This window comes from Natator depressus, chromosome 1 (genome assembly GCF_965152275.1).
Source record: "Natator depressus isolate rNatDep1 chromosome 1, rNatDep2.hap1, whole genome shotgun sequence".
In the NCBI taxonomy this organism is placed as follows: Eukaryota; Metazoa; Chordata; order Testudines; family Cheloniidae; genus Natator; species Natator depressus.
The window spans coordinates 62,158,504-62,186,023 of record NC_134234.1 but is presented as its reverse complement, the minus strand read 5'-3'; the positions used below and the strand labels follow the sequence as shown (position 1 = coordinate 62,186,023).

General features: G+C 39.6%; 1 protein-coding gene across 1 annotated transcript in view; it reads left to right on the top strand.

The window, feature by feature from the left end:
• The window catches only part of DGKH (diacylglycerol kinase eta), a 264,840-nt gene that overhangs the window by 132,791 nt on the left and 104,529 nt on the right, over window positions 1-27,520 (top strand). Inside the window, exons 4-5 of the mRNA XM_074961404.1 lie at window positions 5,836-5,946; window positions 7,491-7,571. Coding sequence (XP_074817505.1) covers window positions 5,836-5,946; window positions 7,491-7,571 — 192 coding nt within the window. The remainder of the gene's footprint in view (window positions 1-5,835; window positions 5,947-7,490; window positions 7,572-27,520) is intronic.

Sequence of the window (27,520 nt, the reverse complement as noted above, 5' to 3'; positions counted from 1 at the left end):
TAGATACAATTTATTTTTATTTTGAAACCATTAATAGAGAGCTGTCAGCATAAGTGGCAGTATTGAAACTACTGTTTTGACGTTGTCAACAAAGCACAGACTTGCAATCCAAGATCCCATCTTGATCAAAATTCAAGACTTTGATTGAAAAAGACATATTATTAAAAATGTAATGATCTGCAGAAGACTTGGAATGTTAAGGGAGTATGAGTTAATGAGAACCATGAGATTTTCTTTTTCTGTAATGTGCTTAGAATTGTGCTTGCTTCAGACCATAACTGTGTGCCCTGTGAACATATAGAAATCTCACAGCAATACAGAAATATCGTTGATCTATTTTGGTATTCAAATTTAGGAAGGTAAATCAATAGGCAGTGTCTCTGGAGGATGGAATGTACTGTATGTTTAATATATTTTCTTGTTTTATTTAAAGCATTTTGTGATCTTAGCAACCAAAATATTAACTGTCCAGGCTTCTGATGACCTAGGTAAAGTCAAAAAACAAAATTTAAAACAAAAGGTCAACTTGAAAAATCACTCCTCTGTCTGAATTTTTTAAGTTGTACCGAAGATTATATAACTGAAAGTGACTAGGAAAAATGTAATTTTTTCTTTGATTTTTCCGTGTGCTTTTTTGTGCTTGGCAGTACTTTGTACATAGTTGGTTTCAATATTTCCCCTCGGTAGACTTCCCCTATTGTTCCTGTGGGTTTTTCTCACATAAACAGGGAAAAGAGAAATTTTTTTTTTTTTACAATAGGAAAATTTCATTATAAAAGTACAAAAATTGACTCATGGGCTTGTGTGGTGTCTGAAATCACTTTTAACTCATTTTTGACATTGACACTCTCTGAAGATTACAGCTCACTTTCACAGAAACAAGTCTGTTAGTCTTGGAACTTTGATACCTAAATATCTAAGAATTCGTCTTTATAAAGGAAGGTGCTTTTAATCTTTCAATCATTGTAATACCCACAAACCCCAATCATCTTTATCACTGGAGTTTTTGCAATGGAGAATTGGGCTTCTACCTTTTTCAATAATTGAATACTGATTTGCAAATACTTAATTTTATAAAATGTGGAGATATCTTTTAAATTGAGTTTTGATGAGAATATAATACTATTATGTCGCACATTAATTTCGGTTTGCTAAGTTGCTAAAGGCTAAGGATATCTAAGGTGATAGGCATTAATTTCAGTTTGCTGAGTGTACCACCAAGTTCATGAATAACTAAAGGAAAATTGCATTGTACTAGCTATTTTATTCATGAATGTTTGCTCTGTCCCTACATTTTTAGTTTTCAGTATGTGTACAGATTTTTACAGTGACGGTGTATAATTGGATTGCACAAGCTGTCATGGGGGAAGCTGGAGGTTTTAGCAATTGAATGGGAGATAGAGCTTTTGGCAAGCATCGCAGTTCGGGCTTGTGAGATGTGCCCATTAACTGGATGCTTCTGCCAAATTACAGCAGTGAAGTAGTTAACAATATTGACAATTGTTTCCATTATGCTTCAGAGTTAATATTCTGCTGAGGTGAATGGGTCAGTTCATGCCTCTTTGATGTTTTCTTGTCTGCAGACTCAGGGAGACATTATTACTGCTTTGGTTTCTGCTCCATTTGTAACTGAAGGTTTTCCTCTCAACCCTGGGGGTTAGAAATATGATCTATATGTGACCCAAGGACCTCTGGATGCCAGCTGGCAGATTGATTGGCAGGGGGTTCATCAAAAGAATGTCATGTACGGTCTCTAATGAAAGCCTGTATCACACTGGTCATCATAATCATTGCAAAACATATGGAGTTATGTATATACACTGAAAATTATGTTCTTAAGGTCTGTGACTAGAGGCTGATCACCAGAAAGGTGAAAAGCACGTTTTCTTTCAGGCAAGAAATGTGGGTCTGTTTGTCTGTTTACGTGTAAATTAAGGACTGTATGGTTCAAAATGGGCATCTATTCACAGTGTGAGCCAAATGCTAATGAAGGACTGTGAAATCTTCAAAGAGAGGACATTTAGAGGAAGAAGTGAGCTAGTAAGGACAATGAACTTTTGGGGAAATACTTAAGAGGTATGGAGGCACACCCTTATTCCTTTAATCTGTGAGGCCAAGCTGCCAGCGGGCTTGATTTTATGAGAAGGGATCTCAGCCAAACTGGTTGAAAATGCTGGGGAAAGTCCTTGGGGTAAGCTATATTGTAGGAAATTAGGCAGTGTCTTGTTAATTAAGTTTAGGTTCTAGAAAGCATGTTATGATTTTGTTTTATGCTTTACCATTTGTTTCCAATATTCTTACTTTCTATCATTTGAATCACTATTCTTTGATGATAAACTATGGGCATGTCTGCACTTACTAGTGAAGACGCTACCTACACTGATGAGAGGGCTTCTTCCGTTGGCGTAGATACTCCACTTCCCCAAGAGATGGATCCTGAGCTGAACCTTGTAAATGGAAGAGTGCTGTTGCTTTGGGAGTAGTGTATCTGAGCGTTCTGTGGAACAGGCTGAGCAGTCCAGAGGGACCCTCAGGGGACTCAGTGGTTGGTGCTTACCTATTGCTAACCTTTGCAGAGAGAATTAGGTCTGGAAGGTCAGGCTTGTCTTGCCAGAGGCTGATGCTTTCAGACAGCTGATCCACAGCAGGCACAGACAAGACTTCCTGATGCTAAAGACAGGTGGTGGGGAGGTTCCTCATAACCCTAGGAAGTGTCACACTATAAAGGTTAGATTTTGGACCAAAATAGGGGCACAACCAGAATTTTCCTGAGGAGGGGGCCCAGGTAATCTGCCAAGTAGCAGAGATCAGTACCAAAAGTGTATGGGGATAAAAGTCTGTATTTGTACATGTTACACAAAATATTAAAGCCCGTGTGTTCCAGGATTGCATCACACTGACCTGTGGGACTTGCTAATCAACATACAACCAAGAGCTGCACACCTCTGTGAATGCAATGATCCCAATTTACTTTTCAGCAGCATCCCATTTTGTGCATGCATTGGGTTCCAGGAGGCACCCACATATGTATGTTGTTTCCTCCCTTCTCATTGCTGCACAGCACATGTATGTCTTTGCCAAGCCACGACCTCTTCTTCTGAAGCATGTCGGGAAGCAGAAGAGTTTGAGGAGGTAGCCTGAGGAGAGGGCAGCCCAGGGTTCTGAAAAACAGGGAGCTAGGGTTGGGGGCTGGAGCCACAGGAAAAGCTGCTGCCCCTTCTCCAGGCCATGCTGTTTGCTGACAGCTTCAGTTACTACTTTTTCCCCATCTCCCAGGACTGCTCCCAGGTAAGAGAGACCAGCCAAGACCTCTCCGTCTCCCACCGGAGCGACCTATCGTTAAGGCTAAGATTTTGTCACAAATATTTTTAATAAAAGTCATGGGCAATAATGAAAAATTCACGGAAGCTCGTGACCTGTCTTTGACTTTTACTAAAAAATATCCATGACAAAATGAGGAGCCTGGGTAGCGGTGGGCAGACTCGAAGCTCCAGGGTCCCCCTCCACTGGTGGTTCGGAGCTGCAGGGCTTCCACCTGCTGCCCGCGGTAGCCGGGAGTGGTGGGGGGCTCCTGCCGCCTGCGGTGGCATGGGTACCCCACAGCTCCCTGCCTCCGCAGGCAGCAGGGGACCCTGCAGCTCCCAACTTGCACTGGCTGAAGTCACGGAGGCCTTTGACTTCCGTGACCTCCATTACTAGATCGTAGCTTTATCTATCATCTTTTGCCAACGAAGTGGGGGGCTGGGCTTATTGCATCCCTGGAGCAAAGTTCTGTAGCAAGGGTTGGATTCTGTATCAGTGGAACTGGATGATGGAAGTGCTCTGCCCTCAGTAGAGTATGTCTGTTGATGAAAGCATTTACAGCGTACACAAATGAGTGAAAGTACATTACCTGGCTATTTTAAATTAATAAGAATATTTATTATCAGGATCTGTTGTAATAGCTTCATATGAAAAAATATGCTGTAGCAGTTAAATGTGTTTTCACCTCCAACTTCAGAAGGGTTTTTTTTGTTGAGAAAACAACTTTCTCATAGTTAAAATGGTAGTTTAAAAGATTTGTCATAGAGTTTTGATTCATAAGCCGTTTACGATTCCAGAGCCATTTAATGGACAACAATCCCCTGGTTACATTAAACAGGTTGGAGTGTTTGTGGAATATTATTAGTGCTCTAAAAGGGAGAGAGAAAGCCATGATAATGCCTGTTTTTGTAGAAATGGCATGAAGGAATTAATTTAATCTTCAGGAAAACTGTGTGTTTTTTAAAGTCTAGAAAAATAGGCCAACAGATTTATGTTCTTTCTATAGACTTTAAATTCATGTATCTCCTTCATGAAAAAGATTTTTAGTGTACATTCTGATCTTCCCATAATTTATGCCATGTATATCATAACATACATTTAGATGTTCCACTTTCAGGATAATATTAAGATATATGCCAATGCCCATTATATATCTGAAGAGGGAATTAGGACCATTGAATACAGAAATTGTATTGTATGGAACTGATTTGTATATTATTCTCACTTTTGCATATACATAAATCATATGCACCTAATTCATGTGCACCATGAAAATTTCAAAGAGGGAAACAAAACACAAGTACAGTATGGCTATAACAAATAAAATCAAAACTGGTGTGTGTGCCTGTGACTACTGTTGACTGAATTGCTAACAAATAAAATCCATTACATCACGTGAAAATATTTTATCTTTGTTAGGTATATTTGGGGGCATTTTAGTAGGAAAAAACCATTAAAGAATTTAGTATAGTAGCCATGCTATGGATATATTTAACAATTATTTCACATTCATAAATGTGAAATAGTGAAACAAAAAGGTATATTTTCCTTTTTTCTGTGAATGTATTATGTTAAAGTTAAGAAGAATTTGACATCCATTGAAAGAAGATGATGTCATGCCCTTTTTTCAAGGTTTGATTAAGCTTATAAGAGGTCCAGACCAACTTGTAAGTGACCTTTGCATCATGTTGTCTAGAAATTGCACTGTACAATGACATCTGCATCATGACATGATACAAAATGGAAATACCATGCTTCAGAGGCCGCTTTAGAGCAGAGAATCCAGATTCATATGTATCTGCTTTTCCCTTTTAATAGTGTAGTTCAAAAGAGAAAATTGGGTATTTAAGACACTCAGTGATATAGGCCACTGTGCAGAACTATATTATACCATTGAGTTATAAAAACTCGTCCTATGAAAAGTACGTGGGGAGTGCTTAAAAATCAATGGTGTGATGAGGCCCACAGATACTACCAAAACATTTCTAAACACATTAATTTATTGTGCTCTTGACACTATTCTTCCAAGTTTGAGTTTCTGTCTTCTTTTCCATTTTAATAGTTAGAAAAAAAGGGTAGCAAGAGTACAGATGCCACAGAGTACGATCTGCATGAGCTTATATGGCATAGATAGCTAATATTTTTTTTCAGAATTGTGCAACTGCCAATCATTGCTCACTACAATATTGTGCTTTTGGAATTATAGAAGTAATACAATTAAATAGCAATTTAATCTCCAGAATAATTATTGGCATTTTCAGTGTATATCTCCACTGCTTTTTGAATGTGTACACAGAAGTAACCTTTTGCCAGTATTCGCATTGTTAAAAATAATTGTGCATAGTTTGATTGTCAAATGATAGAATCAATCATCATCTCATACGTGAATACAAATAAAAAACAATGAATATCTTTGTACAGATCAGAAAATTGTTTACAAGGGTCTAAGAATTTTTTTTTATATAGTATATTTAGATACTTGGATATTTTTACTGGGTCTGATGTATTTAAATATTTTTTTCTTGTTTTCAGACAAGTATAAAGGAAGGGTTACTATTGAAGCAAACAAGTTCTTTTCAGCGGTGGAAAAAACGTTATTTCAAACTTCGAGGCCGTACCCTTTACTATGCCAAGGATTCAAAGGTAAGGATGTATAATACTAGGAACGAATGACTTATGCTTGTAACACCAATTGTTTCTTAGGTTTATTAAAATTAGAACATCAATTTTAAAATAACAGTGATTGTTTTCACAACCAATTTGCTATTTATAAAGATTAGTATACAAAATTAACTTGCAAAAGAAGACATGTTATATACACCTCTGAGTTTTCTGCATTGTGGTTTGTTTCTGTTCTTTTACCCTTTTTAAACAAATTAGTCAAATAACCTTAATAAGCTGATTTCTGTTTTTTTACTTAGGAAAATAAATTTTAAAAAGGAAAAAAACATTAGAGGGATATTGTTCAAATGTTAAACCTCAAAGTTCAAGTTTTTATGATTATGCTAAATACTGCTAGTCAGGAGTTATCCCTTGAAATGAATTTTCAATGGAAAATGAAGTTCTGAAAAACTGAAATTTTCAGTGGGAAAATTTCATTTTGAGAAATTACTCTCCTGCCTGTCAGGGAAAATCTAAATGAAATATTTCATTTCAGGTCAGTTTTATCCAGATGGAAATGTTTCACTTTGTTGAACTGAACTGAAACATTTAATTTCAAATCAGTTTATCATTAAGCTGCTTCTGCATGAGCCCCCATGGTGCCTTCTGGGAGTGGTAGTTCAGGTGCGTCAGGCCCTCATTTGCTCCTCTTGATTGACCCACTACATTTCCCATGATGCACTACAATCTCCCTTGAGACTCAGCTGCATGGTGCGTCAAAGGTGTCAAAGGTCACATAGGTAAAAATGAGGGCATGAGTCACCCACGCTAGGCACACTTGTACAGTTGCTGCCCTGAAGAACTGACAACCTTAATTAACAAGACAGACAAGAGGTGGGAAAATGGCAGGATCATCCACATATTACAGGTGGGAAACTGAGGCAGATCTGGGAATTAAATGCAGATCCCCTGCCATCCCAGTCATACCTGCCTCAACTGCAGGACCATCCTTAGTTTCAACTCCCTGCCATGAGTTGAGTGTGTGTATGTGGGATGACGGGGGGAGGGGGGGCTTTCTTTTTTACACTTTTTCCTGCAGGAAGGGAGAAGAGACACATGACTGGAATTGTTTTATTCTTCATCAGTGAGTCTCAGTGAGCCAACAGAACCCATTTAACCCTTTCCCAGCAGACTTAACACTGGCTAATAGGCTGCGATGTTTAAAGTAAACTCTGACAGACTGTTATATGTATTTATCTTCTTTGATTCTATTATGGCTTCCTTAAGTGGCCCTTCAAGGCTGAATATAATATTGTACATTTTCTCAAAGGTATTTTTAAGGTGAAGATTACTTTTTTGACTGGGATAAAATTCATTTTCAGCCCGCTTATGTTTTTGAATTTTCCTACTGATCAGATTGTTACATGGCTCCCTTTGAAAGGCGAAATTAGAAAGATTTATCTGCTTAGTAATTTTTCTACTTATTTAATTTGATTCCTAAAACAGTAATGTGGAAGTGAAAGTGCAGTAGGGTAAGTGTGCTTAAAAGTGGTATTTAATGTGTTTGTGTTATTTTCTGTTCACAGTCTCTAATATTTGATGAAGTTGACCTGTCAGATGCCAGTGTAGCTGAATCGAGCACAAAAAATGTCAACAACAGCTTCACGGTATGGTGCCATTATCATAGCTGTAGCCTTGAAAGCTATAAAAAGACACTAACTAAGACAATCAAGAATGTTCTCAATAAAATTGTTTCTCATTTTCCTTTATTTGGAAGTGTATTGATGAAATAGCCTGTAGTGTCATGACAACATTATATTAACTGTTGATAATTCTGAACCCAGTTTCATGCTCATCTTTTAGTATATTTAACATTTGTTTCATAAAATGCTGATACAGAACATTAAAAAATAGTGAAGGTGAATATCAACTGTCCTTATTTTCAGTCATCTTTATTTTATGCTGTAGTTTCTTTTAATGTGTCATATTCTTTTAAAGTTAAATTTCCTGCATGATTATCACTAAATGTGATTTTAATTCCCTATTCTTAAATTGATAATTCTGATCCTCAACTGTATTAAAATAATTGGGTTTTTTGCTGACCATATTATTCTTAGTTGGTTTCAACCTCACTGTCTTTGTATTTATACCTTATTTATACAGTGGCATATGAATGAGGGCATTACAAGTTTATATAAATCCATATCGGAGTTTTACATAAAAACCTAGAATTTTGTCGTCTTTTCACGCTTCTAAGGGAAGGCTGAATGTTTTGTAATTGTTTTAAATTATTTCATTATGGGAAATAGGTGATACAGATCAGTTTGTCATGTCCGTTCCTCCCCCTTTCCCCCCCCAAAAAGTGGTGAGGTTTTGTGAACATTCTTAACTCTCATGGAAAGGTGTTTTATAGCCAAGGACTAGCTGCCAAGAAGACTCTGGGTGACATCCTGCTCCATGAAATCAATGGAGAGTCTACCATTGACTTCAGTGGTACTAGGATTTTATCTTCTTATCAGAAACTTCCACCACTCTCAATCTAACTATTAACATTTCCATTTTTCCTGAGGATTTTAGTTGTCACAGGTGATCATAGTCACATAGTAAGAGTCAATTTCCAAGGAAGTCCAGTGCCAGCCTGATGAAAGCTTTGCTGATGAAGACTCCAGGGGCTCGCTCATTCTGGTGTTTGATGAGTAGCTAAAGTGATCAGAGCAAGTGTGCTTTCATCAGCGTAGGTTGGAGGTCAGATTGTTGCACCGACTACAGTTTCTTTAACATTTATAATTTCCTTCCCAGATACAGTGATTTTCAGTAACAAAGTGTGGAGGATCAAATCCACATCTGGCAGGATAGTATGAGATCTTTTGGCTAGGGAAAGGTAGAAAAAGGCCCCCCCCCTTTTTTTTTTTTGGTGCTTTTGCTATTTGGGTGTCTATTGTCAGTGAAGAGTCCAGAAAGCCCTCTTGGCTGCAAGCCACTCTGATGACAGTGGGACAGATGCCCTCTAGTGAGGGTGATGGAATGTTAGCTATTTTTTCATAGTCGTTTTCATTACCTATTTGAAATTCTACTTCCATCTTGCCTGGTTTTAGATTTAGACAAGAACTATTTATCATTCCAGCAGTGGGATAGCTGAGGACTGATGATGAAGTGTAGTCTACCTGTGTGAGAAGAGGTTCCAAGTTTTTTTGTATCCTAACTCTACTTGGACTTTTGAACAGGGGGAAATGGAAGCTGCCTCACTAATATCAGACCTTTATTCAGGAAAATGACTTTATCATTTTGCAAATGACTCTTAATTCTGTTAGACATTGAGGAGTTTTCTCCAAGATGTGGCAGTGGGACACTAATCAGTTGGAGCATTTGAGGGGTCTTGTGGGGGAATTATTTTCCATTGGCTTAGGTGGATATATTTAGTAGGAATCTTTCTACATTTAATTATTATGGTTCCACAGGCAGGTCCAAATTAATATGAAACACCTCCGGACAACAAATATAATTACTAATAGCGATCTTTTTCAAGTTTTGACAATGTAGCTTTTATCTTCAGGGTCTATCACTGTCTTGCTTTTTATTAAAAAAGTACATTAAATAACTTCAAAACATTTTTAAAATGCATATAAATATTAACCACATTTATTTTCAGTCATTGATCTACAGGTGTATGTAAAATGTTATGGTTACTGCAAATCCACCTGGCTTAGTGCAATCATATGAAATGCACAGGCATCAGGTGGTATAGCACCTATTTTTAGTCCTAATTGATGTTTGGAAAATTTTAGTTCCGATATCACCTGCCTTTACAGGCGTGACTGAAAGATGGTTAACAGTAGGGTATGAATTTTAGCTCTGAGCTGTTAAGTTGTATTTCTAACCCTTCCTGCACATGCTCACAAAACCATAAATGCTCACTTCCTTTATCTCTTCTAAATCATCAAGTAATGGGAAAAACTTCAGTGGTTTAGTTCTGCTGCCTAGTCTCTTCTGTGGGCAATGAAGGAAATAATGAAACCATATTTTGGACCATTGTCCCTGCTAGGAATATATGAATTGCCACACTAGATCAGACCTATGGTCCAGTATCCTGCCTCTGACAGTAGCCACCACCACATGCTTCAAAGGAAGGTGCAAGAAACTTTACAATAGGTAGATATGGGATAATCTGCTCCTTATGGAAGTCTTGTCCTTACCCTACATTGTTAGAAATTGGCTTAATCCCTCAAGCAAGAGATTTTATATCCCTTATAATTTTTTTTGTTATTTATTATTCTGGATATTCTTGTTATCCAAATAGGTGTCTAATTTCTTGGAATTTTGCTAGTTTTTGACTTCCGTGACATTCTGTTTCAAGGAGTTCCACAGTCTAATACTGTGTGAAAAAGTATTTCCTTTGATCAGTTTTGAATTTGCTGGTTTTCAGTTTCATTGAACAGTCTCTTCTTCCAGTCTTACAAGATGGGGAAAACAGAAGCTTCCAATCTACTTTCTCTAAGTCCACCACATATTATTTTCTATTTCTGTCACTTCCCCTCTCATTTACCTACTTCCTAAGGTAATCATTCCTAATCTTTCTTTCAGGTGAGAGGTTTCCCATGCCCCTATGCATTCTCACCAGTCATCTCTGACCCCTTCAAATTCTGCAATATAATTTTTGAGGTGGGGGTAACCACTACTGCACATAGTACTTCAGATGAGGGGAAACCATTGATTTATATAATGGGATTATAATATTTTCCTTATTATTTTCTCTCCCATTCTTTATGCATCCTAACATTTTGGTTTTTTGACAGCAACTGCACATTATGCAGAGGTCCTCTTTGAACTGTTCAGTGATGCCCCAGTGAGGTCCCTTTCCTGAGTTGATGCAGTTAATTTAGATCCTTGTAAGGTGTATGAATATTTAAAAATTTCCCTCCAGTGTGCGTTATTTTGCATTTATCAACAGTGTACTTCATCTGTTATCATGTTGTCCATTCACCTAGCTTGTTTAAGTCCCTCTGAAGTTCCTCAATTTTCCCTGGGCTTGAATACTCAAAATAATTTGTCTTCTGAAAATGTAGCCACCTTACTTCCTGATCCACTTTTCAGATTGTTAGTAAAGATATTAAACAACACCAACACTAGTACAGAACCTTGAGACACCCAGCTGTTAAGTTTTTGCTGTGATGAAAGCTCACCATTTATTCCTGCTCCTTTGTTTTCTGTCTCTTAGGCAGATTTTGATCCTTGACAATACTTTGTCTCTCATCTCATGACTACTTAGTTACTTTAGTAGCGTCTTCTGCAAGACTTTGTCAAAGGCCTTTTGAAAGCTAATAAATTATAATATCATAGAAGTTTAGGACTGGAAGTTTAGTAGGTCATCTAGTCCAATCCCCTGCACTCAAGGCAGGACTATGTAATAACTAGACCGTTCCTGACAGGTATTTGTCTAACTTGTTCTTAAAAACCTCTGATGACAGAGATTCCACAACATCCCTACACAATTTGTTTTAATGCTTAACTACTCTGACAGTTAGGAAGTTTTTCCTAATGTCCAACCTGAATGTTCCTTGCTGCAATTTAAGCCCTTTGCTTCTTGCCCTATCCTCGGGGGTTAAGGAGAACAACTTTTCCCCTTCCTCCTTGTAACAACTTTTTATGCACTTGAAACTGTTATCGTATCCCCCCTCAGTCTTCTCTTCTTCAAGCTAAACAAATCCGTTTTTTTCAATCTTGCCTCATAGGTCATGTTTTCTGGACCTTTAATAATTTTTGTTGCTCTCCTCTGGACTTTTTCCAATTTGTCCACATCTTTTCTGAAATGTAGCGCCCAGAACTGGATGCAATACCCCACCTGAGGCCTTATCAGCGTGAAGTAGAGTGGAAGAATAACTTCATATGTCTGGCTTACAATATTCCTGCTAATAGATCGAGAATGATGTTCACTTTTTTTGTAACAGTGTTACACTGTTGACTCATATTTAGCTTGTGATCCATTATGACCCCCAGATCCCTTTCTGCAGTACTCCTTTCCTAGGTAGTCATTTCCCATTTTGTATGTGTGCAACTGATTGATTGATCCTTCCTAAGGGTATGTCTTCACTACCTGCCGGATCGGTGGGCAGCCATCGATCCAGCAGGGATTGATTTATCGTGTCTAGTCTAGACGCGATAAATCGATCCCTGAGCGCTCTCCCATTGACTCCTGTGCTCCAGCACCGCGAGAGGCACAGGCAGAGTCGACGGGGGAGCAGCAGCAGTCGACTCACCACGGTGGAGACATCACGGTAAGTTGATCTAAGTACATCGACTTCAGCTACGTTATTCATGTAGCTGAAGTTGCGCAACTTAGATCGATCCCCCCACCCCTCCAGTGTAGACCAGGGCTAAGTGTAGTACTTTGCTTTGGTCCTTATTGAATTTCATCCTATTTACTTCAGAACATTTCTCCAGTTTGTCTGAATTTTGAATTTTAATCCTATCCTCCAAAGTACTTGCAAACCCTCCCCACCCTTTTGCTCCCTCACAGCTTGGTATCATCTGCAAACTGTACAAGTGTACCCTGTCAAAGAAAATTGTTAAGTTGGTTTCACACGATTTGTTCATGACAAATCCATGCTGACTGTTAGTTATCACCTTATTATCTTATAGGTGTTTGCACATTGCTGAATTATTTGATACATTATTTTTCCAGGTACTGAAATTTAAGCTTGATTGGTCTGTAATTCCCTGGGTTGTCCTTATTCCCCTTTTTATAAGTTGGCACTATATTTATCCTCTTCCAGTTCTCTGGAATCTTTCCCTTCTTCCACGAGTTTTCAAAGATAATCACTAATGGCTCAGTCAGCTCCTTGAGTATTCTAGGATGTATTTCACCAGACACAGACATCTAGAATATATCTAACTTGTTTAAGTAATTTTTAACTTGTTTTTTCCTCATTTTCTACCTCATTTTCACTGGTGTTCAGTACGTTAGACACCCAGTCACTTCTAACCTTTTTTGGTGAAAACTGAAGCAAAAAAGTCAGTTAGCACTTCTGTCATGTCCATGTTTTTTGTTATCTTTCCCTCGTCATTGAGTAAGGGCCCTACCCTGTCCTTGGTGTTCCTCTTGTTTCTAATGTGTTTGTAGAATGTTTTCTTGTTATCTTTTATGTCTCTAGTTAGTTTGCTCTCATTTTGTGCCTTGGCCTTTCTAATTTTGTCCCAACATGCTTGTGGTTGTTGTTTATATTCATCCTTCATAATTTAACCTAGTTTCCACTTTTTTCAGGACTCTTTTTTTTCAGTTTCAGATCATTGAAGATCTCCAGGTTAAGCCAGGATGTTCTCTTGCCATACTTCCAATCTTTCCTACGCAGTGGGGATAGTTTGTTCTTGTCTAATAATGTCTCTTTGAAAAACTGCCAACTGTCTCAAACTGTTTTTCCCCTTAAATTTCCCCCATGGGATCTTACCTACCAACTCCCTGAGTTTGCTAAAGGCTGCCTTCTTGAAATCCATGATCTTTGTGCTGCTGCTTCCCCTTCTACCATTCCTTAGAATCCTTAGAATTCTACCGTTTCATGATCACTTTCACCCTAGCTTCCTTCCACTTTCAGATTTTCAACCAGTTCCTCCCTATTTGTCAAAAATCAAATCCAGAACAGCCTCTCTCCTAGTTGCTTTCTCCACCTTCTGAAATAAAAAATTGACTCCAATTATTCCAAAAAGGTGTCTGTCCTTTTGATTTCAGGTTTCATAAATCAGAGCCCAAGACCATTACCTCCAGTTTAGAAGATGTCTGTTTTGGTACAAAATGCCGTTTACTTTCTCTGTGGATAATTTTACATCAAAATTATTATTGTTACCCCCTTTGGCCCAGTTGATGAGCCAGTATTCGAGCCTTGTGGGTTGTTTCCAGTAGAAGGAAATATTAATGAGAGTCAGGTATTTCTTTGATGAAATCCTGTTTATTTACAAAGAATGTCCATAAAGTCCTGTTTCCCTGAATACAATAGGAATCAAACAGCAGGAGACAGTTTCTTTCCTCACAATTCCAAGCCAGCACACAGCTTAAAAAGCTCTCTTTAGGCTTTTTTCTCAGGGCCGTTCTCTTAGTGCTCATTCTGGCTGTCTCCTGGGCTTTCTGCTGCTTCTCGCACAGACATAGTTTCACCCCATTTTTGGTTTGTAATAAGGCCCCCCGAGCAAACCCCTCGGAATTCATGGCCCAGCCGCTGCCCAGGTTAGCATGCAGTCTAGTCCTTTGGTGGTGGTTTTCTATTGTTCCAGTTGTCACTAAACAAAGACTCATTTAACTTTTCCCTAATTTAGTCTGAATGGAAGGTGGCTACCATGATCAACAGCCTCAGTGAACGGTGTGGCTGCCCAGCACAACATTGTCATCTTCACTACTGGCTGCATTCCCTTCACTGTCATTGTCCATGTTATTCTATCATCAATTTGTAACTATGTCATTGCTGCTTCTGTTCATCTGCACCATTCATAGTGCTTTTGTTGCTCTGGCCTCTGCGTGTTAAATTGCTAGATAACTGAGTTTGCAATTCCAGTCGATTATTCCATGATGAAGAGCTCAGTGTTCTGCTGTGTCTTCATGCTAAATACATACAGCAAATTTTCTTAAGTGCGGTGCACCTGCAGTTCCCACTGACTCCAAGGGGATTAGTGATTAGCCAACACTTGTGAAAATCCATTTAACCCCAAAACCCCACCGCTCAAGAAAAGCCAAAAAAATGCGGGACCTGTGTTTTGTTCTAAATTATTAATTCTTTCATTATGGTCTGTAGGAATACTCGGAAGTGCCTTTACCTGCCATTTGTTTTCTTTGTGAAAATATCTTTTGACTAGATTTCTATGTATAGCAGGGATGGGCAAACTTTTTGGCCCGAGGGCCACATCTGGGTATGGAAATTGTATTGTGGGCCATGAATGCTCACAAAATTGGGGGTTGGGTGCTGGGGTGGGGCCAGAAATGAGGAGTTCAGAGTGCAGAAGGGGGCTCTGGGCTGGGGCAAGTGGTTGGGGTGCAGGTGGTGGGGGAGTGAGGGGTCCAGCTGGGGGTGCAGGCTCTGGGGTGCAGGCGGAGGCTGGGACTGATGGGTTTGGAGGGTAGAACGGGGATCAGGGCTGGGGGCAGTGGGTTGGGGCGCGGGAAGGGGTCAGGGGTGCAGGCTCTGGGCAGCGCTTACCTCAAGCAGCGCCCGGAAGCAGCAGCATGTCCCCCCTCTGGCTCCTATGTGGAGGCATGGCTAGGTGGCATTGTGTGTTGCCCCATCTGCAGGCACCGCCCCTGCAGCTCCCATTGGCTGTGGTTGTCAGCTAATGGGAGCTGCATGGAGCCGCACAAGCCCCCGACCCCGCTCCTTGGCTGGAGCACCGGAGCGGGGTAAGCCCTGGACCCGGCTCCCCAGCAAGAGCTCGAGGGCCTGATTAAAATGTCTGAAGGACTGGATGTGGCCCCCGGGCTGTAGTTTGCCCACCCCTGATGTATAATCTCTGCTGATATTCCTTTCAAGGGTGACTGTCCTCTCTGGCCACTCATTTAATAAAATGAATGAGTGTCTTTTCTGAAACTGTTCCATATTTCTTGAAAAGCTTGCTTAGTTAGGCCTTCTCTGTACAGGGTTATACTTTATATATAAATAACCAAAATATTTTAAAATTTTGATTTCGTTAAATCAGTGAAAACCCCTGTGTGGATGCTTAAATTGATTTAAACCTATCTTGTATTGATATAGTTTAAGTCCGTTCCTTACTCTAACTTAAGCTAAATCAATATAAGACAGATTTAAATCAATTTAAGAGCGTCCACAAAGAGGTTTGCATCAGTTTCACTGATTTTTAAAAATTATTACAGTTCAATTGGTACAAATTTTGTGGTAGCAAGGCTTTAGGCTCCCTTCCACCCTGTCTTAGATCAGATGTGTGAGTTGAATATAAGTTAATTTTGCAGCTTCATGTAATATTTTAAAATATTTTTTGTTGTAGAGCCACTTAAATAAATTTAACAACAACAAATATCAATCTGCCAACCACCGGCACTCCACAGTTTTCTGGAGTCAGATGGATTATGTTGCTTGCAATGCTAATTGAAAAGACTAATTTTTAAGAATTTTAGTAACCTTTCTATTTTCTTTTCCCATGAGTTACCTATAAACTTTTTCTTTTGAATTCTGTCCTCTGCCATTATCAAAAAGGGCGATGAGTAGTGTCTCTCTAAGATTTAAAACCGGCACATCTAAACACTTCCATATGATGTTTATTTTTTGTTCCAGTGCAATGCTAACAAATGGTCCCAAGGTGATTGTCTGCAGACTGAAGCCCTTTCTTTATCAAAATAAGGTAGAGCATGGGTAGCAACAGTTCAAGCTTCTGTACACACATACCTCAACAGTATGTCTCACCCAGGAGCGGATAGTTCAGTCTCCATTCCATTTAGTTCTCGACGTTTCTGCAGAGACTGCTGTCAAGGGTGTCAATTAATATCCTTTATGATTTTAGTCTACTAGTAACTGAGACCTGGTTGTGGTCTTCTAGTAATTTAGGTTGTCTGCTCTTTGAGAGATTATTAAATAGCTCATGGATGATAACGAGTTTTGACTGCTGTTGATCTGAATGATAGTCATACTACTGAATTAGTCGAGGAAGTGCTTTGTATTCCGTTCAGTCCCATATGTAGTCTTTCTCATATTCATGCTGTTTTAAACACAAACCAAACTGAAATAGCAAATTAATTACGTTGCAGCAAAGAATGGGAGCTACAGAAACAATTAGTGTTAGAGTTTTATGAAGTATTTAAATTTTTTACTCCATTTAACACATACTTTTCTTCTTGATAATGATTAAAAAAATGTAATGAAACTGGAAGCTCTCCAGAGTAATGCACCATTTTATACTATTTCTGGATGCTTTGATGGCTCTGGGTGTGACTGTTAAGATTAAGCATTTTTAGGTCAGACATGGCACGCTTGCTGTCTCCTTCCTTAGTGTGCCTGGAGACAGTGAAGCTCTAAGTTTAATTATGAAATAGCAATAAAGCATTTGAGTGGTGAGGCTATAATCCATGGATAAACTCCATGGGAATGGGGCTATTACAATGGAAGCTTAGTACTTCAGAAGAGAAAAAAATAATTAGCAGATTTTTAAGACACTGGCTACATGAATAGTCTTGTTTTAGTAATATTTTCATGGATCTTGTTTTCTACAGTTATTTGTCTTAAGCAGGTCACAGGTAACTTAATAACTTTAGGGGCAAAAAGGGAATGACATAGCTTATTTAATTTGCAGAATTTGAAAAAAAACATGTTAAAAAGACTTAAAGAGAACTACATCAGTGAAGAGATTAATATAGATTAAATATATGTTTTATTTCCTTGTCTTGTCTCATTTTATGTTACTTTGTAAAGGCAGTCAGTGAGAGTGACAAGTGTTTTAGAAATTAATGCAGTGATCAAATTTCATTCTTCGGAAAGTTTTGCTTTTAAATTGTTGTCCTACCCACCCAGCTGCAGATCCATACACTAAGATGAATTATAACTATGAACAAAAACACTGATAAAAATGCCAGTAAAAATCTTGCAAAATACTTCTAGAACAATTTCAGCATGCAAAATAGTGTTTGTTAACAATGCCTTGGATGTAAAGAACAAATATATTTACTGTTTGATAAACAGTGAGCTCTAAATTCAGGCACGTGTTATTTTTATGCAGGTATATTACTGTTTCAAAAAGGAAAATGGTTGGTGCTTGATTTCAATATACTGTGTGTTGTTTTGCACGCCGATTCAACAAGATACATAAGAGAGTGCCTTCCTTTAAATATGCAAATCTTCCGATGTGACATTTCGGGTACCTCTACAGTGAATGGGAGCTCATGTACTCTAGATAGCTCGCTAAAAATAGCGGAGATGATGCCACAACATGGGGTTCGGCGCAGGCTGCACAAGCTCATTGGTATTAATGCGTGCAGCCAGTGCTGAAGCTCACATTGTGACTAGCAGAGTACAGCTAGGGCAGATGTATCTATGCAAGCTGCCACTCATGCCCTCAGTTGCAGTGTAAGACATACCTTTAGACATATGCTTAAATACATTGCTGAATCAAGGTCTCAATGCATAGCAATGTACAGCAACTACCTTCTCCATGTATGAGACTGTTGTAACAGGTATGGCAATCCCCTGCAATAACCTTGGAAGACCTTATCATATTAAGTTTATGTATTAAGATGGGCATGGATTTGCATAGTGGGGAGATGTGCCATCGATGAGACCTGAGAAGCGTATAGGAGTTTGAAAGACTATATTGAAAATGTGCCAGACAAGTATGGACTTTTGGAATAATTAAGGTGGATTTCCTGAGGAATCCCTTGGGAGAGGTTATTACAAATTCCCCTACTCCGGTTATGTAAAACCCCGCTTTTTGAAGCAACCCCCTCAGGAGAGGGTCATTCATTACTTGCTGATTGCCTGCTACAGAAGACCAAGATCAAAGGCCTGAGCTATATAAATAAATGGCAGATCTTTCCAGCCTTTGTTCTGGTTGTGAATCTAAGATAGATAACTTGTAACCACGGAGAAAACCCAGTTGAGTTTTGAAGGACTAAAACCTACCAGAGCCCCAGGTTAGAGGTTGGGGTAACCTCTGTTAAGATGTTTAGTATAGATGTAGGTTCTTTTTTTGTTTTAATGTGTTTTCTTTGTAATGCTTTTACCATATAAATATGCTTGCTTAGAAGGAGCTGCATGGTAACTTATAACTGTGGACAATATACTGATCATAACCCTCAGAGAGAACAAAGCATAGATGCTGGCCTTTTTTTAGGGTGTCTTTCTGGCTGGGAATATCACAGTGTAATCCAGGGAGTTATGCAGCCTTAAAATCCCCAGTCAGGAGGGGAGACGTGGGTCTTTGCCCAAGAGAGCTGGGAGACAGAAGCCTGTAATTCTGTGACAAGTGCATCACTTTTAAAAGGATGGGCAAGTGTAAGATCAGAAATAGCAGCTTTAGACCTGAATAGAGGAGATGTTCAAGGAATAAGATGATATCCAGAAAATTGCTGGTTTGTGACAGATGTAAATAGTGGCTCAGGGTAAATCTCTCTCTCCTTCTGTCTCATCCTTTGTGTCATAAACTCAATCCCAGTTTATATCAAGAAGAAATCTCCCTTCCTTGTAAATCACATAGTTAGGTTCATTATTAGGCTTTTATCCTTTCATCTGAAGGAATTATTTTCTTATTTTAGCAGTTAGACATTGCTGGAGACAGGATGTTGCATTAGTGGATCTATTCTGTTTGTACATTTTAGCAAGGCAATTCCTATGTTATTTTTATTTTGCTTGTTCTTGACTGTAAATAAGACCCTGACCCTGCAAAGGGATTCATTAAGGCAGATCCTTACAGCACTACATTGATCCTTTTGCAGGATGGTAAATAATACAGCAAGATCAGAAAGTGGACCTGCACTATTGCTTTTACTACATATTCAAGTCTCATAAAACTCTGACATAGCTACAAAATTGCATGTATTCTTTTATGAATCAACAGCTAATACAAACTACATTCTTCGTCTCAATTAAAACAGGCTGGTAATCATCCTTTTACAATGCATAAGACTGTTTAATGGTCTAAAGTGTTTCCTTAAAAAAGAGAGACAGAGTTTCTTCTTTTTTAATACATTTATAACTTATTTGTAAAGCTTTGTGTGTATAAATTATCAGACACATATCATGGCATTATAGAAATAATTATATATTAAAAAATACAATACAGTATGTATAACAACTAATGTGCGTATAACATATAAGAAGAAAATAAATATTTGTAGGAAGGCGGTAGTTTTTTTCCTACCTGTATTTACTGATTGAATTTTTGAAGTGATACTTTTTAGTGACCGGTGAAATTCTGTTATCGAAGAAATACATATTCCCAGCCTAGCAACTGTCAAATGAGACTGAGAGAACTACATGATTTTGCATCATCATTGTATTAAATACAGACAGGACACATGATCCTGTGAGTTGTTAAGTTTCTCCTAAGTGATGCTGAGTAGATTCCCCTTTCGTTGGCTTCACTGGGGATTGAGAGAAACTCGGTATCTATCATTTTCTTGCCCAGACTTAGTGTCTTGAGATGTTTTGTTTTTGTTTACTGGCTAAGCTGCTGACGCATCAGAGACCACCTGTATCCCAAATACTAATATGGTGAAGGGTGATGCTATTAGTTTATTGAATTCATAACCTGAGTATACTTAACAAAAGATGGGAATAAATACTGTGCCTTTTTGGTATGTGTGCTTTGTTTTCCTGCCAAGAAATAGGTCATTGTATTAAAGTACATATGAGTCATTTGAAGATGTTGCTTGGTGCAGCAGTTCTGCAGACATTGCTATGAAAAGCCGAATAAATGCACTGCAATATTACTATTTTCAAAATCATATATTCAGTGCCATACATTGTTACAAACCTAGGTGAGCATTCAAAGGGTGTGACTCTGATCTCATTGAAGGTACATAGAAAATCTACCATTGACTTCAGTGGGAGCAGGATTTAAGTCCTAAATAGTCTAGTCAAATACAAGATGCTAGCCAACAGTGGGGATTATTGATAATTAAGATGGATTACCAGGTAAAGTTATATTTGGAGGAGGAGAAATTAGGAGATGGGTAAAGGAAGAGTTTTCAAGGAATGCCTGGCAGAATGATAAAAGTTGAATGATTTGTTTTGGAGAATGAGGGTTGAGGAGAAGGAGGAGAACAAGAAAAAAGAGATTGAATGAAATAGGTACAGAAAAGGAATGAATTTAAGCCGTACTTTAGAAAGCATGAAATTATGCTTGATCTGTGCTTCATAATTTCCAAAGAGCCGAGAAACAGATGTGAGAATAAATTGCAGACTTCTGACTAATGTGCATCCCCAGAATTTAGTCTAACAAATATTGTGTTACTGATGATGAAAAATGGTTTTACAAGTGAGATACTGAAATAAAGCAGAAGTTAATATACTGGAAAAAAAAATCTCTTCCAAAGAGGCCTCTTTATCTGTCAACACAGAAAGAATCTTCTGGATGCCAAAAACAATCCTATGAATAACTTAGGGCGTGTCTACACTGCCCAAAAGTTCTAACTACAGGGATTTAAATAGTAGTATGCACCAAAGTGCTGCACTGTAACTACCCCATGTGGACCCTGTAGGCACGAACTAAAATATTCTTCTTCGAGAAGTATCCCTGTGGGTGCGCAGTTTAAGGTAATCATGCGCCCTGTGCTTGTAATCAGAGATTTGTAGTAGCAATGCCTGGTTGGGTCGCATAAGCGCGGTCTCTGCTCACAGTGCCTCAGGCAGTTATGAAGCACGGTGCGAACAACCTCCCTTCTCTTTCCTCCCTCCCTCCCCCCCACTTCCTTCTCTACTGCCTTGTTTGAGTCGGAGCACTTAGCAGTGCCTCAGTACTCAACCTAAATAGCATAGTTATTCAGTTAAAAGTTAATTGTTGATTAGCTTATAGTTAACTTTCCTTCTCTGTTTACTTTACTTCCCTTTTATTAAAAAAATGCTCTCATATTAGGAAATTAAGTTTCAATTGTTAGTGACGCTTTAGAGTAGAGTAGTTGTTCTCCCTTCTGGGGAAAAAGCCTTCTCTGAGGGGCATGCCCAGCTCCCTGAGTTTTAAACTCTGCCTTACATGCAGACTCTCTGTTCCAGTCTCTGATGGGCACTCAGTGTGTCTGCTGCCTTGGTGAGTCACACATCCCACAGAAGTGCTCACATTGCCATAATCTGAAAGCCTGCACCAGGAAGATGAGACACTTGCAGTTGAAACTCCTTATGATGGAGAAATCTCCGTGCCCGGCATCCGAGCCCAAATCACGGACTTCCCCTGGACAATGGTCTCCTACAGCAGCCTCCTATCCACCCTCCCTCCTTCTCCCTCTTCAGGGACCCCTCTCATGAACATCTGCTATGACAGGAGGTAAACCACCTATACACCTAGGTGCAGCAGAACCTGTACCAACGCAAAACAGAGGGAAGGGATTCTATTCACAATACTTCCTAACCCAGAAAAAAATTGGAGGATGGAGGCCCTGTTTCGACTTACAAAAACTCAATGAATTTCTGAAGATCCAACGCTTTAGTATGCTCACATGAGCAACTAAAATTCCAACACTGGAAAGAGGGGACTGGTTCTCAGCCCTTGACCTCTAGGACACACATTTTCATATAACAATACATCCCTCACACAGGAGGTTCCTTGGGTTTGTTCTAGGAGCAGACCACTTTCAGTACAAAATACTGCCCTTTGGACTCTCCACTGCCCGACGGGTATTTTCGAAAGTCCTCGCGGTGGCGGCGGCTCACCTCCACAGACAAGGGATCATAATATTCCCCTATTTGAACAATTGTTTCCTGAAAGCATTGACTCAACAAGGGGCACTTGAAGCTACTCAAAACACAGTAGCTCTTTTCACATGTCTAGGCCTACAAATAAATGCACAAAAATCAATATTAGCACCTGTGCAGAAAATGGAGTTCATTAAAGCCTCCCTCAATTTTCTGGAGGCTGCGACCTTTCTGCCCTGACAACAGTTCACAGCTTCACTCAGTCTGATCTCCACAACATCAGACAGTCTGCAGACATTGGTCAGGGCTTGCTTACAACTGTTGGGCCACATGTCCACAACGACGTTCATCGTCAAATACTCCAGACTGCACATGCGATGCCTGCAAGCCTGGCTCTGAACAGTCTACATTCCGCACAGACACAGCATAAACAAATGCATTATGATGCCAAACAAAGTAAAAGACTCCAATGGTGGTGGACACGACCAAACAAGATTTGTGCAGGAGTCCCCTTTTTACAGAACCCTCCAATGGTGGTGATCACTAGGCACTTCCCTATTAGGTTGGGGGGCATACGTGCAGACTCATACTATCCAAGGCTGTTGGTCCCCATCGGAATTCCTCTTACATATAAACCTACTGGAGCTATAGACGATTCGCACTACATGCTCCAATTTCCGACCTCTGATCGAGAAAAAAACCATAAAGATCCTCACAGACAACGTTACTTGCATGTTCTCTATAAACCAGTGGTGGGGGGACATGTTCACAGTACCTATGAATGGAAGCCATGCTACTTTGGACCTGGTGCATCAGCCACACCATCGACATCTCAGCCTCCTACCTACCAGGATGCCAGAACACCACTGCAGATGCGCTAAGCAGAAAATTCTCCCAGGATCACGAGTGGGAAATGGACCCTTGAGTACTACAGAGTATATTCAAACCATGGGGGTTCCCAACTGTACAGCTCCTCAGGACAACACAAAAAGCCAGATGTCCACAGTTCTGCTCCAGAGCAGGATTGGGTCCCCATTCTCTGGGTGATGCCTTTCTCATCAAATAGGATGCACCCCTACTGTGTGTGCCTTCCCACTGACCCCGCTTCTGTCATGAGTCATGCACAAAATCAGAATGGACAGTTCCAAAGTCATCTTGATAGCCCCCACGTGGCCCTGGCAAACCGTGGTTCGTTTACCTCCTAAAGAATGGCTGTGTGCCCACAACACACTCTTCCTCTTCTACCTCATCTCCTCTCACAAGATGCTGGCCAAGTTCACTATCTGAACCTGACAAGACTCCACCTCAAGGCGTGGCTATTCCATGGCTCCGAGAAGCTGAAATTACCTGCTTAGAGGAAGTAAGGGATGCTCTGTTAAATAGTTGTAGACCAACTACTCGACATACATAACTACACAAATGGAGGTGTGATAAATGAAGGGAGGGGAGTGGCACCCTTTTATGGACACCCAGCCAGCCAGTAGCTATAAAATCCCTCTTAGTAGCTGTTCTATAATTGCTCTACCTGTAAAGGGTTAAAAAATCTCACTGCTATACATAGGTAAAAGGAAGTGAGTGGGCACCTGGCCAAAAGAGCCAATGGGAAGGCTAGAACTTTTTAAAATTGAAAAAAAAAGACTCCCCTTTTGTTTGTCTGTCTCTGTCTGTTCTCCCGGGGAGAGGTGGACAGAGCAGCAGCTATGCTGTAAGAAGCTTTGGCCAGGTATGAAAAAATCATCAGTATATACCTAGAAACTACTCATTTAAAACCCCAGATATGTAAGTAGATAAAGAAATGTCTAGGAAGACGCAATTTATTCCTTTTATTTCGTTATGGCTTGTGGATTCCTCTGTGCTAACCTCAGGCACTTTTGTTTTGCTTGTAACCTTTAAGCTGGACCTCAGGAAAGCTATTCTTGGTGCTTAATCCTTGTAGTTGCTCTTTTAAAATCTAGCAATAGCCTGAGTTCCCAGATGTATTTTCTTTCTTTTTTTTAATTAATAAAATTTACCTTTTTTAACGAAAAATTGGGTCTTTGTGTCTTAAGAGGTTTGTGCACGTTGTTTAATTAGCTGATGGCAACAGCTGATTTTCATTTTTTTTTTCTTCTCAGCTCTTCCCCAGAGGGGATGTGTGTGAAAGGGCTTGTGGGTACCTCACAGGAAGTAATTCCCAAGTGTGCCTTCGTGGGCTCTCAAAGGGATTCTGCACTTGGGTGGTGGCAGCATGTACCAATCCAAGGTCAGAGAAAAGCTGTAACCTTGGGAGTTTAATACAAGCCTGGAGTGGCCAGTATTAATTTTTAGAATCCTTGTGGGCCCCCACCTTCTGCACTCGAAGTACCAGAGTGGGGAATTAGCCCTGACAGGAGGCTATTCACTATATGGGGCCAAAATAAATAAATCACGCAGTCTACTCTCCTCTTCTTCTGACACTGGTCTATATATTGGAACATAAGAAATCAGGTCTCTTCATGAGTTCCGTCAGAGTACACCTTGCAGCTATCACAGCTTTCCACCATAAAGTAGATGAGTTACTGATTTTTTGCTCACCCAGCCACCAAGCATTTTCTTAAGAGCCTTTGTAACATCTACCCCAAAATACAAACCCCTACTCCATCATGGGAAGTTAATGTAGTGTTATGGGGCCTTATCAGACATCCGCTTGAACCACTAGAGACATGTTCACTACTTCACCTTTCAATTAAGGTAGCCTTCCTTGTCGCCATCACATCTGCCAAATTGGTGGGGGAGCTAGGAGCTCTAACGGCATACCTACCATACACAACATTCTTCAAAAATAAAATTACCTTAAGACTGCATCCCAAGTTTTTAACTAAGGTTGCTGCCTCATTCCATCTGAAACAACCCATTCGTCTCCCATCATTCTTCCTGAAACCCCGTGGGAACAAACAAGAAGCAATATTCCAAACCGTGGATGTAAAAAGGATGCTGGTCTTTTACATCGAGAGAACAAAGGCTTTTTGAAAATCACCAGAATTATTTCTGTCTATCACAGCATGCTCAAAAGGAGGCACCATATCTAAACAGAGGATGGATCTCTGGATGCATTGACTTTTGTATCGTCAACAACGGCTTCAACCCCCAGCGGGGACCCACACACACTCCACTGGAGCTCTAGCTGCTTCGATAACCTTCCTTAACAATGTACCCATCATGGATGTGACAGGTTCGGTCACAGAGATCCCCTTGAGACTGTCACCTGATGTGCAGAAATTACCTCTGAGCCCATTTTTCCTGATGGCTTGGGACTCCAGAACCCTGCCTTGTTGAGCCACACATGCTAGTTTGCTGCAACACAGACCCAGGTCTGAACCATGTCCCCAAAGCTGCAGACTTTAACCAAAAACTGCTCAGCAGGTCACCTCTCTCCAGCACCCAGACACCCAGCTCCCAAGGGGATCCAAACCCCAAATAAATCTGTTTTACTCTGTGTAAAGCTTATACAGGGTAAACTCATGAATTGTCCGCCCTCTATAACACTGATAGAGATGCACAGCTGTTTGCTCCCCCAGGTATTAATCACTTACTCTGGATTAATTAATAAACAAAAGTGATTTTATTCAGTATAAAAGTAGGATTTAAGTGGTTTCAAGTAATACCAGACAGAACAAAGTAAGTTACCAAGCAAAATAAAACAAAACATGCAAGTTTAAGCCTAATACATTTAAGAAACTGATTACAGGTAAAATCTCACCCTCAGAGATGTTCCAATAAGCTTCTTTTAGAGACTAGATTCCTTCTTAGTCTGGGCCCAATTCTTTCCCCTGGTACAGTTCTTGTTAGTTCCAGCTCAGGTGGTAGCTAGGGGATTTCTCATGACTGCAGCCCCCTTTGTTATGTTCCATCCCCTTTTATATCTTTGGCACAAGGCAGGAATCCTTTATCTTTCTCTGGGTTCCCAACCTTCCTTCTAAATGGAAAAGCACCAGGTTTAAGATGGATTCCAGTATCATGTGACATGTTCACATGTCCTGTGAGACTTCATTCCTCACTGGCTGGCACCAACTATACAGGAAGGCTTACAAGTAAACAGAGCCATTTACAACCAATTGTTCCAGTTTATGGGAGCCATCCAGATCCTAAGCCACCATTAATGGCCCTACACTTTGCATAATTACAATAGGACCTCAGAGTAATACTTCATATTTCTAGTTTTAGATACAAGAGTGATACATTCATACAAATAGGATGAACACTCAGAAGATTATAAACTTTTTAATGTTACCTTACAAGAGATCTTTTGCATGAAGCATATTCCAGTTACATCATATTTACACTTATAAACATATTTTCATAAAACATATGGAGTGCAACGTCACAATGGACATCTGCAAAGCAGCAACCTGGGTGTCAACTTGTACATTCATACAACATTATGCATTAGAGCAGCATTCATCATCGGATGCTCCATTTGGTCTTACCATCTTATCACCCACCATGACTACAACTTTGAAGCCCATTCCTTCCACTGACAGGCACTGCTGTGCAGTCACCTAAAGTGGAACACCCACAGGGACACTCCTCAAAGACGAAGAGAAGGTTACTTACCCTGTGCAGTGTCAAAGTCAGATTCAGGACTCACATAATTTGTCAGACCACTCTGTTTATTTTAGCAAAGCGCTTGGCTAATGTACCCAGATGTGAGCCCCTCTCTGAGGCTCAAGATACCTTATTTATACAGCTAAGCCAAAGCCAATTTAACATAAGAGAAAAAGAAAGCAGAAACTGACAAATATACATACATATCTTATTTGCATACTAACGTTTACCAATCTCCTAGCTCAGTAGGAGCTCTAAGTTAATTAGTTTTAGGACCCATTGTCTCACATTCCTTAATGTTTCTCTTCCTGACAACTATATTTCAACAAACCCTTCAAGTAGCATTTCTTTAATGAATTATAATTTCAATATAATTCATTCTGCTTTCACAGCAGTAACTGAGATTCTTAGTGTGCTTTTTTTGAGCTCTAGGTTCTTTAAAAGGAATCTGCTTCTGAACATTTTTGTGTGTCTAAATGTGCTTTTATGTTGTTTGTGAATATAACCAGTTAATACAATAGGTATGCTTTTATTGGGTGCGGTATGTTGCAGACACTACAAAACTTTTTCTCTAGCCTTTTTATAAAGGCAAAACTATTTAAAGACATCCAGGGTTGTTCCAGCTTTCAGTTCAAGTTCCACATGTGCTGCTCACCTGCCTCTCTGTTGTTAGTTGCTATCTGTTTAAAATATTTGTGACCTATAATATTACAGAATGTCTGTGGCACTCT